This window comes from Stomoxys calcitrans, chromosome 2 (genome assembly GCF_963082655.1).
Source record: "Stomoxys calcitrans chromosome 2, idStoCalc2.1, whole genome shotgun sequence".
In the NCBI taxonomy this organism is placed as follows: Eukaryota; Metazoa; Arthropoda; class Insecta; order Diptera; family Muscidae; genus Stomoxys; species Stomoxys calcitrans.
Genome location: NC_081553.1, coordinates 132,166,763 through 132,194,365, shown reverse-complemented (window position 1 = coordinate 132,194,365; position 27,603 = coordinate 132,166,763). Strand labels below are relative to the sequence as shown.

Here is a 27,603-nt window from a genome sequence, read left to right as displayed (position 1 = left end):
GTATCAATCGATTTTCACCTTTAGAGCCTTTGTCAGCGTATTTCTTACAAGATTTTCTCTAAAATTTGCCCAATGTCTTTTCTCTGATTTTAACTTTGTATGGCGATTTTGGTTAACATTTGTTAAGATTTAGATATAGTTCTCACATATATTTTCATCCGATTCGGACTAATATTGTAATAATTTTGTAATTTTTTATCCTATCCTTACAAATTTTGTCCTAAGGTTTCTCTTATGACTTTTCTGATCACTGGTAAATTTCATAACTCATGGGCATAAGTATTTTGACAAACTATTTTCGTTTAACTTACAGAAATTTCTTTAAGTAAAATTAAAATTTTCTAACTAAAAGTAATCATAAATGGTATAATTGGAAACTTCATACTTATTCAAATTCTATTTTCGAATAATTTATTAAACAAAGTATCAAAATATTGGGTGGCATAAGTATTTTGACATTTGATTTTCTATATATTATCTAAATCCACTATATTTTTCTTAATCTCGAGGAAACTTGGTTCAAATGAATGGAAGAGTATTCATTTGAACCAAGTTTCCTCGCCCGTTATAGGAAAGTGAAACATTTAAATGCACTATGCCGAAATGCCTATCGCAACTGTAAAGGTGACGAAGTCCATGTTCAGATCTGGAAATTTTTAGTATGGAAGGAAAAAATCTTAATGGGTCCTGCGCGTTTTTGATTTTTGGCATTGTGCTGACCATAAAAGTCCACTAGAACATACGTCTACGATGAAAATGGAGCCTCCAAATTTTAATTTCTCAGACTTTTGTTACGTTTTTGAGATATTTTAGGCCTATATTAGCCAAACCCCAGTGGGAGCCACCGTGGTGCATAGGTTAGCATGCCCGCTTATCGTGCCCAAACGCCCGGGTTAAAATCCTGTCGGCGAGAACACTTTAAAACATTATCCCCTCACCAAATGCTGGCGACATTTGTGAGTATTTCAGCCATGTACAACTTCTCAACCAAGAGGTGTTACTTTTCAGTGATACGTTCAGACTCGGCATAAAACAGGAGGTCCCCTTATCATTGAGCTTAAATTTGAAGCGGGCAGCACTCAATTGATATTGTGAGAAGTTTATTTCCCCCTGATTTGTTCCGCAATGGGATGTTGATTTTCGATCCAACACTAAGATGAAAATTGTAGCCAGGACAATAGGTAATTATTCTCTAGTACATCGCAAAAGCATTGGATTGCCCCTTCAGGCAGTTTTGGCCTTATGAAAGTGCACATTTTTCGTAAAAATATTGATAAATTACTATGAACAAGTAAAAATAATTCATGCTCCGGACGTCATAAAATATGCATTAGTATCAATTGGAGAACTGTCAGAAGAAGCTGTAGAGGCTAGGAACAAAGACAAACATGTTTTAACTTCAGCACACCCGTAATAACTGCATTTCCACAAATACAGATCTTATTAATCGCCTGCTTCTAAGTTCTGATCCTTGTATAACCGCATAGCGAAAATTGCCAAACAAGCACAAATCCATATTACTTAAACCTGTTGCAGTCGCGGACAATCAGCGGTATCGAGCGGAGAATCTCAGTGAGAGGTCGGGCCGCACGGGCTCTTGCATAAATACTGATAATCGATACGACAAGGCGGGTTATTGACGCCTTTAAATATCCAATGGTTCCAGCGGCGATCGATCCTTTGGACTGGAACGAACTTGCTCACCTACGGCAGCTTGACGAGAATCGCCACCTTCACATGAAAATGTGGATACGACGACGACTAAAACCTGTTTTTTGATTTACAATTTTCATCTATTTTTAATTGTATTTTGTTACATAAAACAAAAACTGCGCTAAAAATCGGCAGATCCGTTCATATGGCAGCATATCGAAATTTATTCCGATTTGAACTTGTTCGGTTCGGGCATCGGTAGGCGTAGTACAACTGACCGTTCTAAATTTCAGCCAAATCGGATAAGAAATGCGGCAATTATGGGCTTAAGACTAAAAATCGACAGATCGGTCTATATCGAAATTTTGTCCGATTTGGACCATATGCGGTTGAAACAAAGTACAACTCGTTGTTCCAAATTTCGGCGAAGTCGGGTAATAAATGTGGCTTTTGTGTATTTTTTGGTGCTCTTTCCATACAAGTCCGACCAGAGTGCGCCGTTGCGGCACGTATTATATATGTATGGGTATGAGTTTCTCTATATTTAAAAAATTGTTTCTCCCTTATAGGATGGGACGATCTTATAGGCATATTGTTAACGACCACGAAAAGTAGATCAGTGTGAAGCTGTCATAATTAAAAAATGTGCACACCTTATTATGAGTAAGTCTCTATAGTCGATACTCACCTTTGAATGTTAAACTTTTTTTTATTGTTGTTACTCTAATCTTTAGTGATATATTTTACAAATATCTATGAACTATTTTTCACATTTCAATTGGTAGTTAAAGAAAACGGCGAACCAGGTATATGGTCATCACCCCATTTAGCCGCCAACAAATAGTCTCCGGGATCTTCTACTTTATAAGTTACTTTATAGACGTCCTTACCCATGTGCTTGACAACGACCTCATCACATTGTCCCTTGGGGCCGAATATGCCCACAAATAAAATGTTATTGCCCGCCGCTGAACCATCAATTGTAAATTCGTTTTTCTCATTTAACATTATATGGCTCAAACCAAGACCTCGGTGGATAACCTTGGAAGCATCGGATGTAAAATTCGGCACTAACAAAAGGTGTGAAAAAAGAAATGTATGCAATATTGTAACGAATTCATATGTGCTATTGATTTTTATGAGTCTTTGGAAAAAATTATAGTGCGATTTTCAATATTAACTTACATGCCATTTTGTTATCTGTCTCTAATTCAGTTCCTTTAACGGCCACAATAATAAAAGGCGATTTTGGCAATGATACTGAATTGCATTTGATATGAACTTTATATAAACCGGCCTCGTTCAAATTGAAGCCAACCTCAAATCTTTCAGGATCCAAAATCCTTAAAGGTACATACATGAGATGTCCAAAGGGATTCTCCAGCTAAAAAAAAAATGAAAAATACTGTACATGCATATACTCCCAAAAGCAATTCTACTGACCTTTACTTCAAAGTTTCCTTTAACCCCGTTACGTTTGATTATAAAATTGACATCAGTATTGACCATTAAGGCGCCATTGGGAAAATGAAACAATTGCACACGGCTAGGATCTGTTAGTTCCGGGGCAATGAAAACCTGTGACGGTTGGGTGGAATATTTATCTGCAAGTGTGAGAAGAAAATATCTTATCTAAGTGTGGCTTCAAATTTTTATTTGGAAACTAGGAAGGTCCTTAGTTTTGGATTATATCATTATGCACCTCTGGTGAAATTTACTTACGTTTCCATAAGAAATACATTGCATATCCCTGACCGTACTCTACAGCTCAAATGGAATTGTCTTTGCGTGCGGAATGACATAAAAGTATTCGACATCCAATTGTCGGACCAAGTGTTAGGGGGAACACCCCAACCCCCAAAACAACCCTAAATCGGATTTTTTTTTTACCGCCCATGGCAATATGGGACTCAAATGAAAGGTATATGCGAGTAGAATACGAATGTGATAGCCAAATGTGGGACCAAGTTTCTGGTGGTCCACCCCTTCCCCAAAACAATATGGGGCTTAAATAAAAGGTATTTGAGTGTAGAATATGAATCTGATATCCAATTACGGGACCAAGTATTTGGGGGCCGCCCCTTCCCAAAAACACCCCCCAAAGAGGACAAATTTACGATCATAGCAATATGGGGTTCAAATGAAAGGACTTTGGGAGTAAAGCAGGAATTTGATATCAATGTTCGGAAAAAAGTGTCTATGGGGCCACCCCACCCCCATAACACCACCCATATATGACGTATTTTCTGACCATTCCAATATGGAGCTGCAAAAAGAGGTATTTTAGAGTAGAAAACGAATGTGATATATATTTTCAGCTCCATCCCCCAAAACACCCCCAAACCGGCCATGTTTGCCGACTATGGAAATATGGGGCTCAAATGAAAGGTATTTGACAGTAGACCACGAATCTGATATCAACATTCGGGACCAAGTGCCTAGGGGACGTCCCACCCCCAAAACATCCTCCAAATAGGCCGTATTTGCTCACCATTACAATTTGGGTCTTAAAGGGAGTAGATCTCGATATTTATAGTTTTTAGGGCCCATACCCAAAACCGAACATATTTGCTGACTTTTGCAATAAGGGGTTTATATGAAAGCTATTTGAGATTAGAAAACGAATTTAGTGTCCAATTTTGAGGCCATTAGCAGTATGGGGTTTAAATAAATGATATTTGAGAGTACGGGACGATGCTGATATTTTTCAGGGCCACGTGTTAGGGGACCACCTCACCCTCGAAAACACTCCTAAAGCAGGCATATTTACCGACCACGTCAATGTGGAGCTCAAATGAAAGGTATTGGGAAGAAGATTACGAAATTGATACCCACTTTCGGGACTAAAAGTGGGTATCAAGCAGCAATTTTTAACTTACCATCGTAATATGGGATTAAAATAAAGATATTTGAGAGTAGAATAAAAATCTGATATGCAAGTGTTGGAGCATGTATATAAAATAAATGGTATTTGAGAGTACAGCACGATTCTGATATTTGTCAGGGCCAAGTGTTAGGGGACCACCTCACCCCCGAAAACACCCCTAAATCCGACATCATAACAACATCGGGCTGAAATAAAGACTTTTAAGAATGGAGTATATCTAACACCCAAACGTTAATGACCCTAAACCCCCCGAGCGAGTTCATAGACCAATAAAGATCATATGGGATTCAGATATAGGCATTTATATTGTTATACTGTCAAGTCAAGCGATCTGCATATGCTATTTTCGTAGCAAGGTATTTGACTAAAAGCTCTTTAGCCTGCGCAGCGGAGCTTATAAAAAGCTTATAATTGCTTTAATTATTTTTGATTTGAATTTGATTTGATATTTTGGAAATCTGATTTTTTTTTGTATCATGGCAAGTGATTGGGAAAGAAGAAATACGTTTAACATATTTTTAATTAAACGAATTAAATTGTTATATAATAATATAAATCTATTTCTGCGTTCTGTTGTGTCCTCTTTCACATATATGTAATGCCAGAAGTGCAAATGAGCCAAAATATATCTAGTTTCTATCACATACAGACAAATAGTGGCGTGGTAGGCAAAAATATTTATCAAGAAAACCAGTAAGGAAGGCAAAAGTTGGACGGTGCCGACTGTATAATACCCTACACCTACCATATGAGTGCAATGTGGGAGCTATATCCAATTCTGAACCAATTTTGATGGACCTCGGCGGATGTTTTCAGATGGGTTATAAAACAATCCGTATCAAATTTTGAGCAAATATGTTAAAATCGCAATAATTACGGTTGACAAATGACAACATTATTGCAAATTACCCCAAAATCTGTCGAACATATATATAATGGAGCTTTATCCAATTCTTAACCGATTTTGAGACAACTTCTCAAATATTGTGGTAGTCGTCGAGGAAAGCGTTGTACAAAATTTTGGCAAGATTGGACAAAAAATGCGCTTGCCGTGGCTCTTGGAGTGAAAATCGGGCGATATACATATATGACAGCTTTATCTAAATCTGAGCCGATTTCCACGAAATTCACCAGTAATGTGGGGAGTCATAAGAAAATCCTTCCTCCGAATTTCGAGAGAATCGGTAAACAAATGAGCAATTTATTGCAATATTTCTCAAAATCGGACGAACTTATATATGGCAGCTATATCTAAATGTGAACCAATTTGAAGCAAACTTCTCAGATATTGTGGTAGTCGTCGAGAAAAGCATTGTGCGAAATTTTGGCAAGAGGGGTCAATAAATGCGGTTGCAGTGGCCATAGAAGTTAAAATTGGGCGATATATATATGAGAGATATATCTAAATCTGAACCGATTTCCATGAAATTCACCAGTAATGTCAAGAGAAAATCCTTCTTGCCGAATTACGAGAGAATCGGTTAACAAATGACCATTTTATTGCAATATTACTGCAAATCCGACGAACATATATATGGGAGCTATATCCAAACCTGAACCCATTTTTTTCAATTTCAATAGGCTATGTCTCTAGGCCTGTAAACATGCCTGTACCAAATTTTAAGATAATCAGATAAAAACTGCGACCTGTACTTTGTACACAAATTAACATGGACAGACGGACAGACATAGCTAAATCGAATCAGAAAGTGATTCTGAGTCGATCGGTCTACTTATCAATGGGTATATCTTTCTTCCTTCTGGGTGTTACAAACAAATGCACTAAGTTATAATACCCTGTTCCACAGTAGTGGTGTTGGGTATAAATAGAAAGTGTTGTTTTTATTTATCCCTCAATAAAATAAAATAATTTATTAAATAATAATTGTTAAGTAAAATCCATATATTTTAAAAATTGTTATGCTGAAATTTATGGAAATTACGATGCATTTATGAAAAAGATACCTTCCAAACGAAAAAAGAAGGTAGACGTGGTGTTTATATATATTATTTCATTTTAATATGTTGTTATCCCTATAGAGACTATATTGGTTTGGAAAACGACGCTGATGACGGAAGATAACAAATGACGTTTTCCTTCATGTGGATCTAGATTTCGTGGTATTGTGCGCAACATACTAACATTTGTATTAATTACAATACACTTTAATATGTATATAAATTATTTTGTTCAATTATACTTTTTCCAGACGGTATTCACGACAATGAAGAGAGGCTCACAAATGAAAGGCAATTGTTTTTTTTCTTTCTTTTGGAAAATATAAAAAATAAAAAAATAAATAAAACATATATTTTAAAGCACAAACAAGCCATCCTTTGGATCCGGTTAAGTATTGAAGGTGGACTTTTGAAGCGCCGTCCACCAGACCACAACACCATATAGCATTATAGGTCGGACAACTGCTGTATATACCCAATGCATGACAAGCTGTCTAATCCCCCAACTTTTGCCAATGGCTCTCTTGCAGGTGTATAGGGCAAGAGTTGCCTTTGTTGCCCTTTCCAAAATGTTGGATTTGAAATTCAATTTCCTGTCCAGCAAAACACCCAGGTATTTTGCGATTTCTGTATCTCCTGCTAAAAAGAACTACTTCTGTCTTGCACGGATTTATACCCAGACCAATTCTTGGTAGCCCACATTGCCAATGCACGTAGAGCTTCCTGAATTATATCTCTTAGAGTGCTGAGAAACTTTCCCCTAACCGCCACGTCATCAGGATATAATATAGTGTTAATGGCTATATTCCAAAGTAGAGGAGACAGTACACCTCCTTGAGGTGTACCTCTGCTAACCCATCTTTTTAGATCCACAGATCCCAAGCCTGCTGTAATGCATCTTTTAGTAAGTTATTAATAAACTTTCTTATGGTAGAGTTGATGCATAGAGACTCCAACTCCTTCATGATTGACGTCGGTTTTACATTATTGAAAGCACCTTCAATGTCAAGAAACGCTACCTTTGTATATTCCTTAACAGCGAGAGTACACTCTATGTAGCCGAATAAGTCGTGAAGGGCTGTTTCAATGGATTTGCCTATTTGCATGCTGCTGCCGCGACAGGCGATCTCCAGGGATCTTTGGCCTAAGATATGTTTCTATCAACCTCTCAAGAGTCTTCAGCATTAAGGATGACAGACTAAGGTTTTCCTGCTTTCTCAATGAAAATGACCTTCGTGTCCCTCCACCACACAGGTATATATGACATTTTGATACAAGCAGGGTATATCTCCCTGAGCCAGGGAACCAGTCTATCACACACAGCTTGTAATTCAACCGGTGATATATCATCAGGGCCTGGCGACTTAAAGGAGTCAAAACTTCTTATCGCCCAAGGGATTTTCGTTGTCCGTTGGAGAATTTCCCGGGAAATGTGTATCAACGAGTAGTACTAGTGTTTCCTCACTAGACATTGTCCATACATTCTTTGACTTCTGAATATACCCCACAGTAATAGCTCTCGAGGACAGAATCTTCCTTAGCCTAGGGATCCTCCACGGAGCTGCAGAATTCTACCCAGGGTTTGTTCTGAGCCTTTCTCATTTCTCCCTTATATTTTCTTAGCTCAGCCTTATAGATGTCCCAATCGTTCGGTGCTCTTGTGGCTTGTTTTTTTTATACCCTCCACCATAAGATGGGGGGTATACTAATTTCGTCATTCTGTTTGTAACTACTCGAAATATTCGTCTGAGACCCCATAAAGTATATATATTCTTGATCGTCGCGACATTTTATGTCGATCTAGCCATGTCCGTCCGTCCGTCCGTCTGTCTGTCGAAAGCACGCTAACTTCCGAAGGAGTAAAGCTAGCCGCTTGAAATTTTGCACAAATACTTCTTGTCAGTGTAGGTCGGTTGGTATTGTAAATGGGCCATATCGGTCCATGTTTTGATATAGCTGCCATATAAACCGATCTTGGGTCTTGACGTCTTGAGCCTCTAGAGTGCGCAATTCTTATCCGATTGGCATGAAATTTTGTACGACGTGTTTTGTTATGATATTCAACAACTGTGCCAAGTATGGTTCAAATCGGTCCATAACCTGATATAGCTGCCATATAAACCGATCTGGGTCTTGACTTCTTGAGCCTCTAGAGTGCGCAATTCTTACCCGATTGGAATGAAATTTTGCACGACGTGTTTTGTTATGATATCCAACAACTGTGCCAAATATGGCTCAAATCGGTTCATAACCTGATATAGCTGACATTTAAACCGATCTGGGATCTTGACTTCTTGAGCCTCTAGAGGTCGCAATTATTATCCGATTTACCTGAAATTATGTACTACGGATCCTCTCATGACCATCAACATACGTGTTTATTATGATCTGAATCGGTCTATAGCCCGATAAAGCTCCCATATAAATCGATCTCTCTATTTTACTTCTTGAGCTCCCAAAGGGCGCAATTCTTATTCGAATTGGCTGACATTTTACACAGGTCTCCAACATGTAATAATATAATAATAGCAGAGCAAATCTTTTCTTATATCCTTTTTTGCCTAGGAAGAGATGCCGGGAGAAGAACTCGGCAAATGCGATCCATGGTGGAGGGTATGTAAGATTCGGCCCGGCCGAACTTAGCACGCTTTTACTTGTTTTTTACTTAAAAATTAAAAATTCATTTATTTGCTTACAAAATTACAAAAATATAAACAAAGCTATTTCTTGGTAAGGGGGCTCTGCTCCCTTTAGGCGCTTGAACCCCATTTTAATAAATGACTAATTAAACTTAATGGACAAAAAAATATTTTGCCATTGGTTGACAACTTTAGGTATTAGTACAAACATTTCTAGCATAAGTTTTAAACAAAAAAAAAACTTAACATAACGCCAACTTAAAAAGACAAAAAGAATAGACCTTTACAATAGGCTTTACTTCCAATTCGATTAAATTAACTTTAGCTCACAAATAACATGGCCAATCTCAATGGGGTTTAGTATATTTTAAATAATACAGATATTCAGTTTCCAATTAAAAAAATGAAAGCAAAATTTAAAGTAACGAATAAAAGTGCCCTTAAGGCCTTACTAAAGACTACAAAAATAATCACAATTATCACATAAGGCTTCTAATTGTGAATTCAAAGGATCAACATAGAAATTTAATTTGCTTAAGCAGTTTTTTTCATGGGCATCAATGCGTGCCAGCAACTCTGAATGTAGGGAGCCAGAATCCGAGGCGAATAAAAAGTTGGCATTGCATTTGCAACGATAGTTAAAGTGCTGATCTTTTGTGGTATAAGCCACCAAATTGTTAACCTGGCAAACGGGACATACGAGATCCTGGGATTCAGCAACCTCTAGTAAATAATTGGCTTCATCTTCAAATTCCTGAACAAACCATTCATTGAATTCATCCAGAATTTCATTATAAATGGCATCCTGCAATTCAATGTCGTGCTCCAGTTCGGCCAATTCTTGGCGCAATATATCGCTAATGGAAATCTTGCTTAGCAATGACTTTGCATCTTCATCAATGCGCGTCTGGGAATAGCACTGTTGTCTAGCCTCTTTGGCACGTATTATACATTTCTCTCTTAGCATATCCCTTAGCTTTTCATTGCCATAACGTCGTATCTTGGCGGCATTTTTTGATTTAAGCTTTTGCTCCACTGAGATATTGTATACCGGATTAGAAGGACATTCTAGAGACATGATAATTCTTATTCAAACTAAATTCTAAACTTATTAAATTCGAATTTGTTTCAGTGACAAAAAAATACTCCGACAACAAAACAAAACGCTCTGTTAAAGAGTTTTCTGCAGTCCTTCCTTAGACCAACCAGCTCTGGGGTCCACCATGGCGGTCGCTGCTTGCCCCTTGGCTTGGCACTAGGGCATGCTGACACAAGCGAGCGAGTTATTCAAGACCTTCGTGATCCGCTTGACCACTATATCTATATCCTCCGTAGTTTCCACTTCCTTTTCTGGTCTAGAAGGGATAGACGTGCGGAATTTGTGCCGAAATGTATCCCAATCCGCTTTTCTTCTGTTTAGCCAAGGAACCACTACAGCAGTATTTTCTTCAAGGTGAAAACTAATATAACAATGATCAAAGAAGCTGTGGTCTTCCAACACTTTCCAGTCGCATATTCTTCCACTTCCGATACAAAGGTGATATCTAGTACCTCCTTCCTGTTCCTGGTAATAAAGGTCGGTTTATCCCCTTTACCACAAATCGCCAGATTGCAACTTATAATATATTCAATAAACAGCTCACCCCTTTCGTTGACATCCAAACTTCCACATATTTGGTTATGTGCATTAGCATCACTTCCTACAATGAGGCTCTTCTTCCCTACGAAAGCGGCTTCAGCCAGCAACTTCAGGTTTGAAGGCGGCATCTCTAAATCGTGTGCCATATATAGGGAAGTCAACCCGAAATGAGACTTATTTAAGCTGGCTACTACTAAATCTTCAGTGCTTTGCGACGGAAGAAGAACAACATTTAGACTACTCTTTGCAAAAATACATTATATTCAAATATGGGCTGATCTGGATCATATTCGGTCCGAATGTCAGGAAGCTTAATACAATTCACTCTTACAAAATTGAGAGGAGTCGGATAATAAATGCGTCTTTTATTGGCTTAAGGCCCTAAATCGGGAAATCGGTGTATATGACAGCTATATCCATATAAGATCGGATTTGAACGAAATTTTGCACTAATGTGAAGGTGTGAAAATGACTCTTTGTTCCAAGTTGCCTTCAATTGCACAAATGTGAAGGTGTGAAAATGAATCTTTATCCCAAGTTGCCTTCAAATCGGACATTTGGACTTCTAACTCAGTTTTAAACAATGGTATTAATTTCACTTTTCTCTAAATTACTTACATCTAAGTTACTCACGTGACAGCGAAAAATCATCCCGTGCCAGGGATGTGTGATGTTCATTGCTGTCACGAGAAGCTTAGCGAGAGACCGGTCGCATCCACAGGTTGCGGATAGTGGAATGTTCCTTACGGAGTAGCTGTAACTGCAGTCGCGGACAATCAGCGGTATCGAGTGGAGAGTCTCAGTGAGAGGTCGGGTGGCACTGGCTCTTGCATAAATATTGAGTGCCTATGATGCTCGATAGACAAGGCGCGTTATTGGCGCCTTTAAATAACCAATGGACACCACGCTCCCGAGGCGATCGGTCCTTTTGACCAGGGAGGACTTGCTCACCTACAGGGCGTGCGGGAAAACTATGAGTACCACACAGGCTGGAACTTTGAGCTCAAATCTCTGTGGTGTTCTTCGTTATCACGAGAAGCTTAGTAGGGAGTAACCGAGCGCGTGTGCAGGTTGAGGATAGTGGTGAACTACATACGGAGTAGCTGCAACTACAGTCGCGGACAATCAGATGCGGGCGGCAACGGCTCATGCTTAAATACTTAGTGGCTGTGATACTCTATATGACAAAGCGAGTTATTGGCACCTTTAAATAGCCAATGGCCATGAAGTTTCCGCGACGATCGGTCATATAGATCTACTCGACTCAGACTCAGACCCCTCTAGACGTAACCCACCTTAGTCGCAGAGTTCCTGGATCTGAATATTCACCAGAACCAAGAAGACGAAAGTTAGAACACAACATACTGCTACAACAATTACAACAACAAATTACAAGGCGCTGATACTATTCGAGTTGTTAAATGGTTCCGTTTAAGAGAAAGATTCAAACATTCTGCTCTGGTATTTCAACAAAACATGATGTTTTAACTACTACTAATCTGATGAAATATTGACAAGTGGCATCCGATAAACAAAATGACTACAAAACCAAGTAAATCAATAAACCTTTTCACAAAAGAACAGGTGTTTTGCGCCTCAAAAATTTCAAACAATTTGCTACAGAAGGAAAAACAATGTGATTACAAAAACGCTAATTGCTAATATCAAAAGAATTTTTTCTATGTATGTATGTACACTTTGGGAACAACTTGGGTAACAACCGAGGTCTAGACGGAAACCAACAAGCAAACTGAAGGGAAGTTAGGCTAAATATCACATTTCCATGTAGAGCCTGATGAAAAACATAGAGAATAGCTGGTGTATCTGAAATGAGATGTCGAATGACACATTAAGATAAAAACCACTTAATAAAGACCACACGTTGAGTGAAGATAAAGAAGAGATCAGTGTATAGAAAAATTCTTTGTTCAACGAAGAAATGCCGGTAATTTCGTTTAACAGGGAAGGTTATATACGACTCAGTACAATGTTTTTTTCGGAGATAAATATCTAATCGTAAATATCTATTGTTGTTGTAGCAAGATTCTTGCATGTTGGGTGGCGATCCTTTGGAAGATCCCTTTCGAGAGCAAGGTCATCTCAGTGCATAGACCATATCGCTGGGAGAACGATGTATTAACAGTAAATTTGCTTTGTTGTTACGTAGTGTTTACTTTCTTTTCGATACTCTTTGTAGGTACATATATAACAAACTCACCCATATCTGGTGTTTTGTGATATTTTCCAAAACCACAAAATTCCACTCCCTTATTGAGATTTGGTTTTTGATTGGATTCATCAGCATTTAAACGAATTTCTTGGGATGTTCTAAACATGTTTTCGATAGGTCTTTATCTGCGGGAATATTATTATTTAACTCAATTTTAGATTATTTTTTAAATAACATAAATAAGCGATTTTATGAACGTCGACAAATATTGTATTAGTATATACAATTAAATTCGCACACACTCGTCTGCTTTATTTCCTCATGTTGATATCTTTTTCTTTTGAGTTTAAAGAGCAAACTGAATTGAAAAGCATTTTCTGAAAACACACATTTTCCATATGCTCAAAACTATAAGCGCTTTCGATCCCATCGTAACATCCATCCACCACTTGTGAGCATACATACAGATGTACATAGGAGAGTTCTGCATCGGCTTTAGGAATTGGGATACATAATATGTGTTCTGTCGTTCGATTATCAACTACGGCGGGAACATGTATATCTTGTAAATTGGCTACAACTATGATTAATGTTCGTTTATTATGGTGATATTTGCTTGTTGGTGGGTTTTGTTTGTCAATTATGGATGAAATATTTTAAATTCTGCAAGGCGAAGGTTTTCGACAATCCACAAGTTTGTGTTTTGTTTGATTGGTCTACTGCGACTGCTGACGATCTCTTGCTGCAAAACGACCGATGATGCGAAGCGCAATGTAATGTTTGATAAAACAACAAAAAGCATTACTCAGCCATATGGCAAAAGCAATTTGGCATCATGCCAGACAGATCGCCTCAAAAACAGAAAATATGAGACGAAATATTCAGAAGAGAACGACGCACAACAAATGTTTATTGTTGGAGAAGAAACTCTCCAACTGACCTTACCAATGTTTATTTGTACTGTTGTGGGCGGTTGTTTTTTTTTTAATTTTTATCGCTTTTGCCGAATAGAAGTGCAGCAGCAATGGCTGCAAAAGGGCATTAGCCTGAATTGTGTTACCAGACTGTATTCTTTAATGCAATTTCAAAAGTTAAGATGTTTATCGGTATGTACATTATGCGATAGTTGCGAATGAACGGGAACAGAGATGAATTAATAAATTATGATAATCTAAACATGTTGACGTTTTATGACTTCATGTATAAATTGGAAAAATACGTTCTGAGGGTTTTTTTTAGAGCTTTTTGTATTTTTTTATTTTATTGGTAATGTATATTGACTTACAATTTCTAACATAATTTGTATTTCCTTTAGCGTTTACTTTACACAAAAACAAGTGGACAAAATAAGAATATCGCATTTCATATTTAAAACTGTATATAAAAAATTTTCTGCTTTGAAAATAAAATAAATGATTTCTAAGATGTTGCAGATTAGTGTCTCTTGCTTGCGACACAAGTAATTCAAACGAATTTTATTCGGCTTTCAATAACAACTAATGGTAATAATATTCCTTAATGAATAGTACACATAATAAACCTTATTTTTTGTCTGCAGTATCTATATGTTTCATAGAAAGAAAATACTTCTTACATTTCAACGCATTTCAATGCATCAGAATATTGTGTAGGTTACTTGTGAAAAACTTCCTTGTGTGTGAAGTTTGTCGGGATACTCTTATCCTATAGCAGCTGTCACTAACTCCGCTACTTCTGGGTAAGTGGTTCGAACTGTTAGCTGCATAGTAACACCGTCCGACAAGGCTAGTTTGGCGCGTACCAAAATCTCAGCCCCGCCTCTGAATGTACCTAAAAAAATATTATTTTCAATATTATAAAAATTTCCACATAAAATTCTATTGATCAACTTACCCGAACAAAGCAAAGTATGCGTTGCGACACCTTCCGGTACCTTTTCCGAGAGATTAGCAGGACCCAAACCTAAGAATTTAATTATTGTGTTGACAGCCTCTTGAAGAGTATTGACAGTTGATAAGGAATATGTGTCTTCGGCTTCAACCCATTCTGAAAGCAATAAAATAAATTATATAAACTACTTTTAAAAAACTGCTTTGTAAATATTTGCAAAGTATTGTTGTTGTTTGTCTGTTATTTTCATTTTTACTTTATTTAATACTAGTCCTTTTGTAAATAGATGAAAAGATGTTTGTGAAGATAAATTGGATAATAACTAGTTGAGACAAAACCACTTTTCTGTAGGCAAAAGCAATTTTTTATGTGTCCTCCATGGCCATATGGGCATAGATGGCCATCCCAAATTTGGACAGTAGGTAGGTCTAGGGACGCTCTACCCAGCAATGTAAGCTATTAGTCTAAAAAGGTCTTCTAACGAGGTCGACCTCGTTGGCCATAGTTGGCAACCCTGTTATGGATAGTTAGCAAAATTAACGAGCTCCAAGATAATAAAAAAGAAAACATTATAATTCGGAAAAATATAGTGTAGTAAATCAGTTTGCGTCACTAATTCATCCTATAACTAACAACAATCAATTGTAAATTGAAATAATCACACGTCAGCTGCATTTATCCACGTAAACTGCAATTGAAAGAATTAGCAAAAATTTCTGGTTCAATTGTGATTTGCCGCCGTGCTTTTGTTTTTATTTCTGCCGACTGTGTTGGTGCCATTCACATGCAATTGTTTCTGCCAGGGACGATTGAATGCCTTTTTTTGCATTGCCTGTTGCTGAACGCCTGGAATAATTCTTTTTCGCGGAAATTCTTTGGAACAATTGAGCAATTGTTTGTGTGTTTTAGTGTAACCTGTTTGCCTATATTGGTGTGCATTTGGTTTACCTGTTGCTGTTTTGTAGATTTTGCTGGTTGGTTTTGGTGTTGCTTTTTTTCTGTCACCAGTGTTGCCATAAACCATTTTTTGCCTAAATATGGCTTCACAAACCAAAGCTTATAAATGCCCAAAACTTGCAAGAAATATACAAAAAAGCCAGTGTAGGATGTCGGATGTTGTGTTTGCGATGAATACTACAACATAACTTGTGTTAAAATTACTAAGGAGCAGCCCACATTTTCTCATCATCATCTTCTCTTCTAGATGATTAGAAGAGTAGTGGTAAATACGTCTATTGTCACAAGCAGACTATTAATGTTTGTATATTGCACATTCAAAAAATGGTGTATGTTTCTTTAATTCCTGTTGTTGCATTGCATTTTTTGGAACTTCGTTTGTCGTGGTTTTATTTTTTTTATCTTTGGGAAAATAGTGAATAAAATAATTTTTTTTTAATTATACCTTATAAAAGACCAATTCTATTGTACTAATATAATAAAGTACTAGATTTTAATTATTTTAAAGTGTAAAATCTCTTTCAAAAAAAGTATTTTTAAAAATGGATCAGTTGACCCACTATTGTTGTTAAATATTTCTTAGTCATCAAGCATTTATTGCATAATTATTGTTATTAACTGTAAAACACCCTAATGGGTAGTCCATTGTAATTATCTACATTGGCACGGGATAGCTGTGAGAACCACACATTGAGGTCCGGCCTGTGTGATGTTCATTGCTGTCACGAGAAGCTTAGCTGCGAGCTACCAGGCCCCTTAATCGGACTGCGTCAACCCGAAACGCTTCGGGTTAACCAAGTTTATTGACGGCAGTTCTCTGGCCTTCACTGCCAAATCGTCTGGCCTTTCGCTCCCACTTACTCCGTTATGGCGCGGCACCGAAACGATGCGGATTGTGCCATCCTAAGAGAAGGCGTTAATCTGCTTCTTACACTGCAAGACTGTTCGTGACCTTACCGTCCTGGTTGTTATTGCCCTTATGGCAATTTTACTGTCGGTAAAGATGTTCACACTCGACGTCCTCGCGTTAGCACCACACCACTTCACGCATTCCGTGATCGCCCGGATGTACGCCTGCAGGACCGTGTTATGGTCAGGCAGTCTAAAACAGATCTCAGTCCCTGGGTTCTCAATGTAAACCACCAGGCCTAAGCTGTCCTTTAGCTTTGATCCATCCGTGTAACATGATCTTCCAGATGGCAATATTAGGGTTCCGTCAATCGAAGACTTTGTCGCCGGCAGCAGTGCCTCGTACTAAACATCAAGTGTCGTCTCAGATATCCCATCGGAAAACTCTTCGCTTCCTTTCTGGTTTCCTATCGTCACCTCGATTATACCGCGATGGTGTGAGATGATCTTCATCGCTCCGCCTATGTCAAGACAACATGTTCTCTGAACCTGTTGTATGGTCCTTATGTAGCACTTTTACTCCATAGCAGTCTACCAAACTACTGAGTACGCCTCAGTAAGTATTAGTCTAATCACGCTCCTGTAGAACCATTGGACTATCCTCAGATTCAGGACCCATTACAAGCCCGTCTACATAGTGCCCAAAATCTGTGAGCCTCCTCAGTAAGCAACTGAATGTGACACTTTCAATTAAGTTTCCTATCCAAGATCACTCCTAATAATTTGACCTTGTCAGATATCGAAATCGTTTTATTGAGTAAACTTGGTGCGTCAAATTGGCCCACCGTTATCTCCCTCGTGAACAGGCATATATTAGACTTCTCTGGGTCAACATTGAGACGCCTGAGTTTAGCCCAGTCATATACTCCTAATAATTTGACCTTGTCAGATATCGAAATCGTTTTATTGAGTAAACTTGGTGCGTCAAATTGGCCCACCGTTATCTCCCTCGTGAACAGGCATATATTAGACTTCTCTGGGTCAACATTGAGACGCCTGAGTCTAGCCCAGTCATATACCATATTCCCTTTCATGAGTCCGTACAAAAGCAATTCTCGTTGTTATTAGCGCAAAGGTTTTCATTGTATTTTCAGTCTACCATCTTATGCGAATAGTTTGAAGTTGCGAAATGATAACCACCCACACGATGTTAAATTGTGTAAAGATCCTGAATATTGTGAATGGTTTTATTTTTTGTGAATAACTGTTTTTATACAGGTGTGTTCTGCAACTCACTTTAGCTAGTTAAATGGAAACTTTTTTCTTTGAGCTGTTCTGTGGCCCCTTTCTTCCCTGAAAAATGTTCGTACATTTTTGGCAGGGAATGCAACTAAAATTGCTTTAATTTACGATGAAAAAGGAAATGTGAACACAAATATAAACACACTTATTATTTGTTTTAGCTATATTTCTACAATTACATCAATTTTATGTCGAATTAAATCTTTTTTAAGAAACAGCACAAATACCGTCAACATTTGTTGATAGATTTTTGTTTAGTATATAGGGTAATTTTTCTTTTAATTATTTGAAAAAAACGGAAAAGTGAATGTGAGGTGATTTGTAATTGAAGAGTAATTTTATTAAATGGGCTCTTATAGGGCTTTAAAATTACAAAATTTAGAAATTACCACTTGCACGCCATGGTCATATTAAGGGGAAGTTACACCACGGTCAGAAGGGGTGAATAGAAAAGGCACGTTGGGAACGTTCGAGAAAAAAATCTCGTGATATTTACCGATTTTCGTTATTGGCTAGGCATATTTCTAACATCAACAACAAAGTTCTGTGATTTTGGAAACCAGTTATTTATGAATGAACTTGCACATTCCAAAAATCTTAGTTGAATTGTCTTACCTTCAGTGTCGGCAGCATCCCATACAGCCTGGAAATTGCTCTTCTTTGTTTTTTGTATTTGATCTGCCACTGTTATCTCCATATCTTCAAGCATATATTCGTCATCGTAGCCATCTTCGGAATCTGGTTCACCCGTATTGGGATCACAGTCTTTAACCAAAAATCTTAAAGTAGCCCCGAAAGTAGCTAAAAATTTTATGGGAAAATTAGCCGTTTTTCCTTATTTAATAAAATAATGGCAGTACCTGTGGAACTTCCCACATCTTGAGGGAACTCTACAATAACAAATGTTGTTTGTAGCTCATTGTAGGGCAATTTGGGACATGGTATAACTGCACGTGTAATAAAACCATCCGGAATTGTTAGTTCCACGCGAACATTTTCCAAAAATTGATCCGATAAGGTGTTTAAACAATCAAACTAAAATCGAAATATGATTTTTAAAATAATAAGCTTATTTCAACATTTGATATCCCTCCCACCTGGAATACAACATGATTTGGGAATATGTGCTTAATGCACGACACCGTATATTCTGTTTCACTTTCTGTAAGTTGAATTGCTGGCGCTGTGCGATGTATGGGACCTAGTGCATGAATACCAGGCAATTGAGCGAGACGTGCGGCACTTTCTTCTTCTCGTGTAATTTTAGGGGCACGAGGAGCTAAAAAATCGTTAAATTTTTAACCATAAGAGGTCTATATAAAATCGACTACTGTACTCTTAGCTTACCATTGGAAACCAACATTGCCTCATCCTTAATGTCCTCCTTAACAATGGCAGCTTTTGGAACAATAGTAAGATCAAATCCAGTATTACAATCACCGTTCAAGTGATCAATAAGCGCCTTCTCCAACAATGCTAAAGAACATGTTTCCCGCTCAATGATGTAATGTTTATATAGTTCAGATTTTTCGGTTTGCAGAAGATGTAAATAATAAGTAGCACGATCTCGAACTTCATCATCGGGATCCATCTGACAGCGCCCAAGAAGTACCATTATATTGCCCAATAAGGCAGGACAAGAAGCCCCAAATTGAGCCAATGCTGTTACTGCTGCAGCTCGTACAATGGGACTCTCCAAAATGACACGATTGTAGATAAATCGTATATACTTAGAAGGTTGATTAGCAAAAGGCCCCTCCTTGCCCAAAAGATGCAAGATTCGAACAGCCAGCGAGACATGTTCACAATCTTCAATGAATTCGCACAAATGCGATAGACCGGACTCCTTTGCCTCTGCATTCTCCTCAATGATCGTGATAATAGTGTCGACTATGGAAGTTTTGTATTCCAAGCCACCCTCTTCGCGCAACATGCCACTCAGGAAATTCATAAGGACCGTGTGCTTACGTGGATATTTTGTGCACAATGAGCAAATGGCTTGCACAACGACTACTTTAAATTCGTCGGATATTTCGGCCACAAACGAAGAAATTTGTTTCATTAAACGTTCCACCGACGACTCGGCGCCGGTTTTTAACAAAGTTGTAATTGCAAGCGTAGCAACCGAACGATTGGAGTCCGCTATAAGGCCTTCTAAGTCCAAATTGCAAGTGGTAACTGCAGCAGGATGGGTCATTGCCACTTTATTTAAAGTACGTACAGCTGCAAAACGCAATGTAGCCTTTGGCGAACTGCAAAACAGTTGCAGAATTGAAAATGCCGGCGAGAGGACACGGGCGTTTGTATTTTTCAAATTAACAATAGCATGTGCTGCTTCGTAAATGACCATTTCGCTTTTGTGCCGCAAGCAAGATTCAATAAAAGTGAACATGGGAGATTCAGACATTTCATCTGCGGATATATCCTCTTCTTCGATGAGTTTACATGCTATACGTATCTGAAATAATAAAAAATCCTCTTAAAAAAAGGTCTCAAAAAACTGACTTATCGCTTCATACCAGCATACAAACGGCATATGGACTTTTCATTGAATTACGCGTAAGCTTGTTAACCAATTTGGTAACAGCCAAACGATCGGATTTTCTGATATGGTACAACAAACCCAAAGCATGATATTGTACCATGATATTGTCACTGTTCAAGGCCTCTTGTGCTTCATTAGCCCACCGCTTTACTACATCGCCAGCAGTGCTGGCCAATCTAAGAGAACTAACCAGAGCCGCACACGACACTGCTGCATTCTTATCGACAATGCATTGTTTCATATAACGTTCGACAGCTTGCAACATGGTGTTGTCAGTGATGCTACATAGGGCACGTATGGCTGCAGCACGATACAAATCTTCTTTGCCAGTCATATCTTTGGTCAATGAACTGGTAACAATGATGACATCTTCCGCCACTCCCGACAACTCCTTGATGCCCAAGTAGACCATGCGTCGCAACACCACATCTTTAGACTGGAAAAGTTTCGTCATGGCAAAGAAGCAGTCGGTTGCTTCTCGTGTACCAAGTTGTTCTCCCTGATTGATTAGATATAAAATCTTGGTTAAGATGTGAATGCATTTTCTTGGATTCACTGGTGTGTCGTTAAAAGCCCTTGTTTCCTGCAATACCGATGTTTTTTCCAAATTTTGATAAATGTTGGTAGGACCTGAGGAAGAATTGGTTAATATCTTGAAGTACTTCATTTTTCCTTTTACAATTATGTGTGACACTAATGGCATTACTCAGTCCACATCACACAAAAAAAAATCTACTATCGATGAGGCGGTATTTGTTAGCAAGATAAGCTATCGGCTTCACCATTTACTTTCTCAATCAAGTACTCACCCTCTTCTTCGTCTTCCTTTTCTCTACGGAATGAGCCCATCTTTATCTTAAACACGCCGGGATCTTATATCAAAACCAAAAATATTAATATGTTTGCTAAAATATAGAAGGTTTTCGACTCAATGAAAATTGTAACACGTCACACAGGGCGAATAGACGTCAAATGATATCAAAATGTAGATGCCATATTTCATACTTTCTAATTAACCATATGAAGATGTTCGGACTTACAACTTTAAAATCAAAAAGCTAAGTGCAGTAGTAAAATAGGGTCTGTTTATTTTATAAACTGCTGTCCCATTTTGACGACATTTTTTTTTGTCAAATTTAGGATCTGTGAAGGACTTAAACATCCTCCGGTACGTACGAAATATTACATATGAAATCTTATAAAAAAATACATATGAACTTTTATGAAAATTGGAACAGGCCTGATAACTTTGAACAAATATTAAATAAAATGGAGAACACACACATGCAATAGTAAGTATCTATCAATTTCTAAAATAAATGATTGTAAAAATGATATTAAAGCATAATCAGTTATTTAAAAAATTAGGTGCACAAATCTTAAGAATTTTATTGAGCTGCAAAGTCACGGTTGTTTGCAAAACTACCACCTGCTGCTAACTATGCAGAGATGCAATGGATACTTTTTCGTGTTTCATTTTTGTCCTTTGCAGTTCCCGTATTCAGTATTCAAATTTTAATGAAACAAGGCAAATAACCAGGATTCATTCATTCATTCAGGATCATGCAGTGAATCCTGGAAATTGTTATATAACATATGCTTTTTTACATTAAACAAACGAGACGATTCATCACCTAATTGAAACACCCCTTTAATTATTACATTTTGAAGTTCAACCGATTGCTGTTACTCAAAAATCATTTGTAATTTTATCGCTCTCAGAAGAGAATTATCGATAAAATTCTCCATATAAAAACGAAACTTAGGAAATAGATAGATTGGACATAAATAAAAACAATGAGATCTCGCACCAGATCCCGAAGTAGGCACCGTTCACCGACAGAACGTCGAAGGCGTTCAAGATCCAAAGACAGACGCAGGCGATCTAGGTCAAATTCGAACCCACAGAGGGATGAAATTGGAAGCAAAGATAGAAGCCGGAGACAATCCGAAAGCAGGTCGCCAAACTGGAAAGGACAACGCAACAAGGGCAGAAGTTACAGAAACAGTGAAAGAACTGAGGACAAACACAGGCGACGTTCACAAAGTAGGTCCAAAGATAAGGATTCCGTTAAATTTGGCAAAAATTGCAAAACATATCGCGAAGATACTTTGCAAGAAAAAGCAACAGAGAGGTGGCCTAATGACAAATATAGAGAGAACGAGAGCAAGGACCGAACCAATAATCCCTTCAGAGGGCAACCTACGGCAAACCTACCACCTGAAGATAGACCCCGCCATGGGTTTGGATATAAATCGAATTATCGGAACGAGGGTTATATGAAGAAGGATACAAAATACTTGCAGCAACGAAGAGAGGAACGCGAGAAGATAGGCATAATGGGCGTCGAAGACGTGTGGGGGAAAAGTCCATCACATCCAGAGAAATATTCAGATGACGAGGATGACGATGTCCAATTATTGGAGCATACGTACCAAGGTCCGAAAAAGAAAAAGTCAAAGAAGGGTAAAAAGAAGTCGTCGAAAAAATCGAAGAAAAATAAAAAATCAAAAAAGAAAAAGAAGACTAAATCCAAAAAGAAGGAAATGAGTTCCTCGTCGGAATCTTCGTCTGAAGAATCCTCATCCTCTAGTGAAAGTTCAAGTGATTCATCTAATACAGACACATACACGAGCGATAGTGAAGAAGAAATCTGGGTTGAAAAGACCAATGACTCAAGCAAAAAATTGAAAAGGTCGAAAAATAAGAAAAAACCTAAAAAACTCAAAAAGAAATCTAAAAAGTCTCAAGAAACAGGAGGAAAATATGAGGCCAAGCCGAACACAAAACCTTTGACTAGCACAGTGGTTAATGAAGAAGATGATTTTGGGCCCACTTTGCGGCATACGGGAGGTTTAAACCAAAAAGACTTTGGCCGCGCACTTCTCCCAGGCGAAGGTGCAGCTATGGCAGCTTATATTGCAGAGGGAAAACGAATTCCACGTCGCGGTGAAATTGGCCTAACTTCTGAAGAAATTGCAACATTTGAATCGGTTGGCTATGTGATGAGCGGCAGTCGTCATCGCCGTATGGAAGCTGTACGTATACGCAAAGAAAATCAAATTTATTCTGCCGACGAAAAACGCGCATTAGCCATGTTCAGCAAGGAAGAACGACAGAAGCGTGAAAATAAGATACTTTCCCAATTTAAGGACATGGTGAATTCTAAACTGCACGCCAAAGAAAAAAAATAAAATTTTGTATATACATACAGACATATACATAAGAAAGATTGTAATCACTTGAAATACATGTTTCGTGTTGGGTGCATTCATTGTGTATCACAGCACGTTTTCCATATAATCTTTGCGAAATCATTTGAATAAAATGTTCTGATCAAGGATCTATCTTCTAGTGTTCCAACTTGGGGTATGCACATGGTAATATTTCATGATGTCAGTTCAACTCCAAATTGCTAGCTTTATCAAAAGTGGTTGAGCACCTACTTGTAAGTTCCATTTGGACAATCTTTTCAGTAAGCATTTCGTTTGCGTTATAAATTCATTACTTGAACTCACGCTGTCCGATTACTAAATTGAACACACTACTCTTCAGCCACAGAATATTCACTCTTCTACAAGAGTAATCTGCTAGTAGCAAAGCAATTGTTTTTGAACATCGCAACTGAAGTAAAGCCCATTGTGTGTTTATTTGTAATATATTACATTGTATAAAATGCAAAGAGCCCTCGCTATATGCAAAGGTTAGCTAAACAATTTGAATTATTTTAGCTCATAGGTAAAAGTAGTTAATACACTGGGTCGAATTCCAGCATACTTTACTGAGAACACTTTCGTATTGAGTGAAATTTCAACTCGTTTCTAATGGATGTTGTTGTTGTAGCAGTGTGTTGTGTTCTACCTTTCGTCTGCTTGATTCTGTTAAGGGATCTCAATCCGAGACGAGTGGATCTGGCTGGGCAGTTAAACTAAACGTAGACATTCTAGCACAAGAATCCAATCAGAAAAGAGGATTTACTTCAGAAATTTTACATATTAGTGACACCCCTACAAATATACACATGAACTTTAAGAAAGACACAGACAATTGTGCACAAATGTACAGGACTTTGGTACAAAAATACAGACAAAAATGAGAGAGCTTTAGTCGAACTTGTGCGCTGCAACGGAAAAGTGGATTGTTTTGTTTCAAAATTTAATTATTTTCAAATGTATAAATGTTTTTTTTTAATTTTTTGTAAAATTACTTGTTTATAGTTCAAAACCTGATGAAGATCACCGGCGGCGGTCGAAATATTGGTAAAAATTATAAATGCAAAGTTTGCCCACGTACATTCCACTAAGGAATAAGGGAAAACTTCTCACATATCCATGAGTGCAGTCCGATTCAAGTTTAAGCTCAACGATAAGGGGCCTGCTATAGCCGAGTCCGAGCGGCGTGCAGCAATGCGACAACTCTTTGGAGAGAAGTTTTACATGGCATAGTACGTCACAAATGTTGCCAGCATAAGGAGGGGAAAACCACAGCTGAACATTTTTTCTGATGGTCTCGCCAGAATTCGAACCCAAGCGTTCAGCGTCATAGGCTGCCATGCTAACACTACAGTTATAAATAAAACACCAACACCTGTTTTTGTAAATTGTTCGATGACCTCGAGAATGAAAATGTTATTTGAAGAAGATAAAATATCAAATTACTTTATATATAATTGCGCCACAGAAGAAATATTATTGGGCTTGAAACGTATTGTAAATAATAAGATTTTTTAGTTTGTGGTGCATTTCCATCAAAACTTAAATCTTATTATATTGGAAAGCGCCGGAGGAGAAAATATTAACCAAGAATGAAACCAGTTTAAAAAAGTAATTTCTCTTCCTTGGAGGCAATGGCTTCAGTAAAGGCGAAGAAGTGAGTTTTATAACAAAGTTTATAATTAGAAGATTTCGTAAAGCTCGCTTCGCCGTGCATATCGGTATCTAGTTGTATCTTGAGGACCTAAACATTAAAACTTGCGTCTGTTTCAAGATTTTACATTTTAAGTGCTCAAAAACGTTCTTTTCATTGGATGTCATGGTCCTATATTCGATGTAACCCCCATATAGACCGATCTTCCAGTTAATATTTTCATCAAAATTCCGATAAAAATCAGAGTTGTGACTACGGATCTTCCGATATTATTTCATGCGGGACTGAGTATTTCTATTAAATTTCGATAAAGATCTGAGTTGTGACTAGGGATTCGCTTCGCTCCGCTCCCGCTCCTTTGCATTTAAACTGAATATTTTTTAAATTTTTTTTATATATATATATTGTTATAGGGCAAGTCGTATACTAATTTTATCATTACATTTGCATCATCATCATGCAATATTCAACTTCGATATTCTTGATCGCCATCTATATCGGGCTACATATTAATAAAACGCCCACATAAACCGATCCACCGCATTGATTTCTTGAGCCTCTAGAGGGCGCAATTGTCATTCGATTTAGCTGAAATTTCCCAAACCGGTTTATTTTATGACATCCAATATTCTTGTCGAGTAAAGTCTCAATTCATCCATAAACGTTTATAGCTCCCATATAAACCGATCTCCCGATTGTACTCTTTGATCCCCTAGAGGGCGCAATTCCTTATGATTTATCTGAAATCTTTCATAATTTCTCCAACAACCTTGCCAAGTATAACGTGATAAAACTCCCATATAATCCGACCTTCCGATTTTACTTCCTATGCCTCTAGAGAGCGCAAGTATTATTCGATTTGGCTGAAATATCTCTTCTAATGATTTCTCCTATCACCTCCAACATCCATGCCAAGTATGATCTCAATCTGTCTCTATTGCTCCCATATCAACGGATCTTACGACGTTACTTCTAAGGGATATGCCGCAATGTACAAGCAATTCCTAACCAAATTTATAATAAACAACAAGCAAAAACGCATTAAGTTCAGTCGTGCTCAACTGTGGATACCCACCACCATTGTTTTATTTATTAACCTATTTTTTATAAACCTACTATATCTATATAAATATCCACGTATAAGCCTGCTAAAAATCTCATCAAAATAGGGAAATACGTCTTTTTATGAGATTAAAAGCCTTAATCGGTATATCGGGCTATATGGCAGCTATATCTAAATGTAGTCCGATCTGGGCCATGTTCAGTTTGCACAACGAGAGAACTAAACCAAATCACTGTCTCAAATCTCGGCGAAATCGCGTAATAAATGGGGCTTTTATAGGCTTAAAACCCTAATTCAGCAAATCGTTTATAACAACTATGTATATCCTAGCCAGTGTTGCCGTTTAGGGTACGTTCCTACCAAAATTGGTAGGTTTTTAATCTCTTGGTAGGTTGGTAGGCTGATCTCATTTTTTGGTAGGTTTTTCCTACATATGTATACGTAAATACCAAGTTAATAACTGAAAAAATCGCCAGGAATAAAACTAATTCACTTCATGTTCGTTAGGAGTGCAAAATGAAACCATGGATTTCACTTCTTCAAATTTCAGGAAAAATGGGGTTAGTTTTGATATTGACTTTAACTGGTACGAGTGTTAAGGAATCTCTTCTAAATTTCGTAAATCTGGGTAGCAAATGGGGGTTTGTGTTGAGTGCCTTCAGTTGGAAGACTGGCATATGTGGTAGCTGAATCCAAATGTGACCAAGCCTGGTCCATTTAACTCTGTGTAACGGCGAAAATGGGAAGTAAAAGAGCCTTTCTCGGCTCAAAAACTTAAATTGGGAGATCGCTCTATCCAAACCCTTCACGGCCATTGAAAGTAAAATTCGAGAAGAAGTACGACTTTGTGAACTCAAGATTTCTCATCGGGAGATGAGTTTAAAGGGCTTTGTATTAAGATATAGACCATTTTTTAACTTAAGGCTGTAGAGTGATTTCAACAAACAGACGAACGGATATGTCAAGATCCTCTGTAAATAACGACGATCTAGTAATTTGTAGAGTTGAAAATGTATATAATGAATGTAATTTGATGTGTTCAAAATGGAATGTCAAAATGACCAACTGTTCGGCGGTGGCTAAAACTACACACTATACCACATTTTTGGCTTGTAGAACATTTGGTAGGTTTTGGTCCGGTTTGGTAGGATTTTTCTTAAATTTTGGTAGCAAATAATTTTCTTGAGTGGCAACAATGATAGTA

The 27,603-nt window shown here is 37.7% G+C and overlaps 4 protein-coding genes across 7 annotated transcripts; 1 reads left to right on the top strand and 3 right to left on the bottom strand.

Annotated features, from left to right (window-relative positions):
- Positions 1–2,337: 2,337 nt before the first annotated feature.
- LOC106087938 (filamin-A) lies at positions 2,338–13,703 on the bottom strand. Of its 4 annotated transcripts, none has more exons than XM_059362680.1 (5): positions 13,337–13,703; positions 12,996–13,132; positions 3,097–3,257; positions 2,839–3,037; positions 2,338–2,723 (listed from the first exon to the last, which is right to left on the bottom strand). In XM_059362680.1, the coding sequence occupies exons 2-5, from the start codon at positions 13,111–13,113 to the stop codon at positions 2,428–2,430; spliced, it is 774 nt and encodes a 257-aa protein (XP_059218663.1). In that variant the 5' UTR covers positions 13,114–13,132; positions 13,337–13,703; the 3' UTR covers positions 2,338–2,427. The 4 variants fall into 4 exon arrangements, with proteins under 4 accessions (XP_059218663.1, XP_059218664.1, XP_059218661.1 ...); XM_059362681.1 differs by having other exon boundaries at positions 13,413–13,703; XM_059362678.1 differs by having other exon boundaries at positions 13,232–13,702.
- LOC106087937 (RIP-like protein) lies at positions 9,566–10,255 on the bottom strand. Its single transcript, XM_013253157.2, has one exon. It carries the CDS (start codon positions 10,214–10,216, stop codon positions 9,590–9,592), a length of 627 nt encoding a protein of 208 aa, XP_013108611.1. The 5' UTR covers positions 10,217–10,255; the 3' UTR covers positions 9,566–9,589.
- Positions 13,704–14,381: 678 nt separating the features above from the next.
- LOC106087936 (coatomer subunit gamma) lies at positions 14,382–21,436 on the bottom strand. The gene is made up of 8 exons (XM_013253156.2): positions 21,279–21,436; positions 20,444–21,099; positions 19,272–20,382; positions 19,022–19,203; positions 18,785–18,959; positions 18,540–18,725; positions 14,820–14,972; positions 14,382–14,756 (listed from the first exon to the last, which is right to left on the bottom strand). The coding sequence occupies exons 1-8, from the start codon at positions 21,316–21,318 to the stop codon at positions 14,626–14,628; spliced, it is 2,634 nt and encodes an 877-aa protein (XP_013108610.2). The 5' UTR covers positions 21,319–21,436; the 3' UTR covers positions 14,382–14,625.
- Positions 21,437–22,199: 763 nt separating this feature from the next.
- On the top strand, positions 22,200–23,813 carry LOC106087920 (NKAP family protein CG6066). The gene has a single exon (XM_013253139.2). The coding sequence runs from the start codon at positions 22,267–22,269 to the stop codon at positions 23,662–23,664; it is 1,398 nt and encodes a 465-aa protein (XP_013108593.1). The 5' UTR covers positions 22,200–22,266; the 3' UTR covers positions 23,665–23,813.
- The last annotated feature ends 3,790 nt before the right edge of the window (positions 23,814–27,603 follow it).

Coding starts and splice junctions, on each gene's coding strand:
- LOC106087937 (XM_013253157.2), bottom strand. CDS start 10,216: ATGTCTCTAGAATGTCCTTCTAATCCGGTATACAATATCTCAGTGGAG.
- LOC106087920 (XM_013253139.2), top strand. CDS start 22,267: ATGAGATCTCGCACCAGATCCCGAAGTAGGCACCGTTCACCGACAGAA.
- LOC106087938 (XM_059362680.1), bottom strand. CDS start 13,113: ATGTTTAGAACATCCCAAGAAATTCGTTTAAATGCTGATGAATCCAAT. Junction 3,258..12,995: donor TCACAAAACACCAGATATGG/GTGAGTTTGTTA, acceptor TCACACTTGCAG/ATAAATATTCCACCCAACCG. Junction 2,724..2,838: donor GACAGATAACAAAATGGCAT/GTAAGTTAATAT, acceptor ACCTTTTGTTAG/TGCCGAATTTTACATCCGAT.
- LOC106087936 (XM_013253156.2), bottom strand. CDS start 21,318: ATGGGCTCATTCCGTAGAGAAAAGGAAGACGAAGAAGAGG. Junction 21,100..21,278: donor AAAGGAAGACGAAGAAGAGG/GTGAGTACTTGA, acceptor ATTCTTCCTCAG/GTCCTACCAACATTTATCAA. Junction 14,757..14,819: donor GCATACTTTGCTTTGTTCGG/GTAAGTTGATCA, acceptor ATATTTTTTTAG/GTACATTCAGAGGCGGGGCT.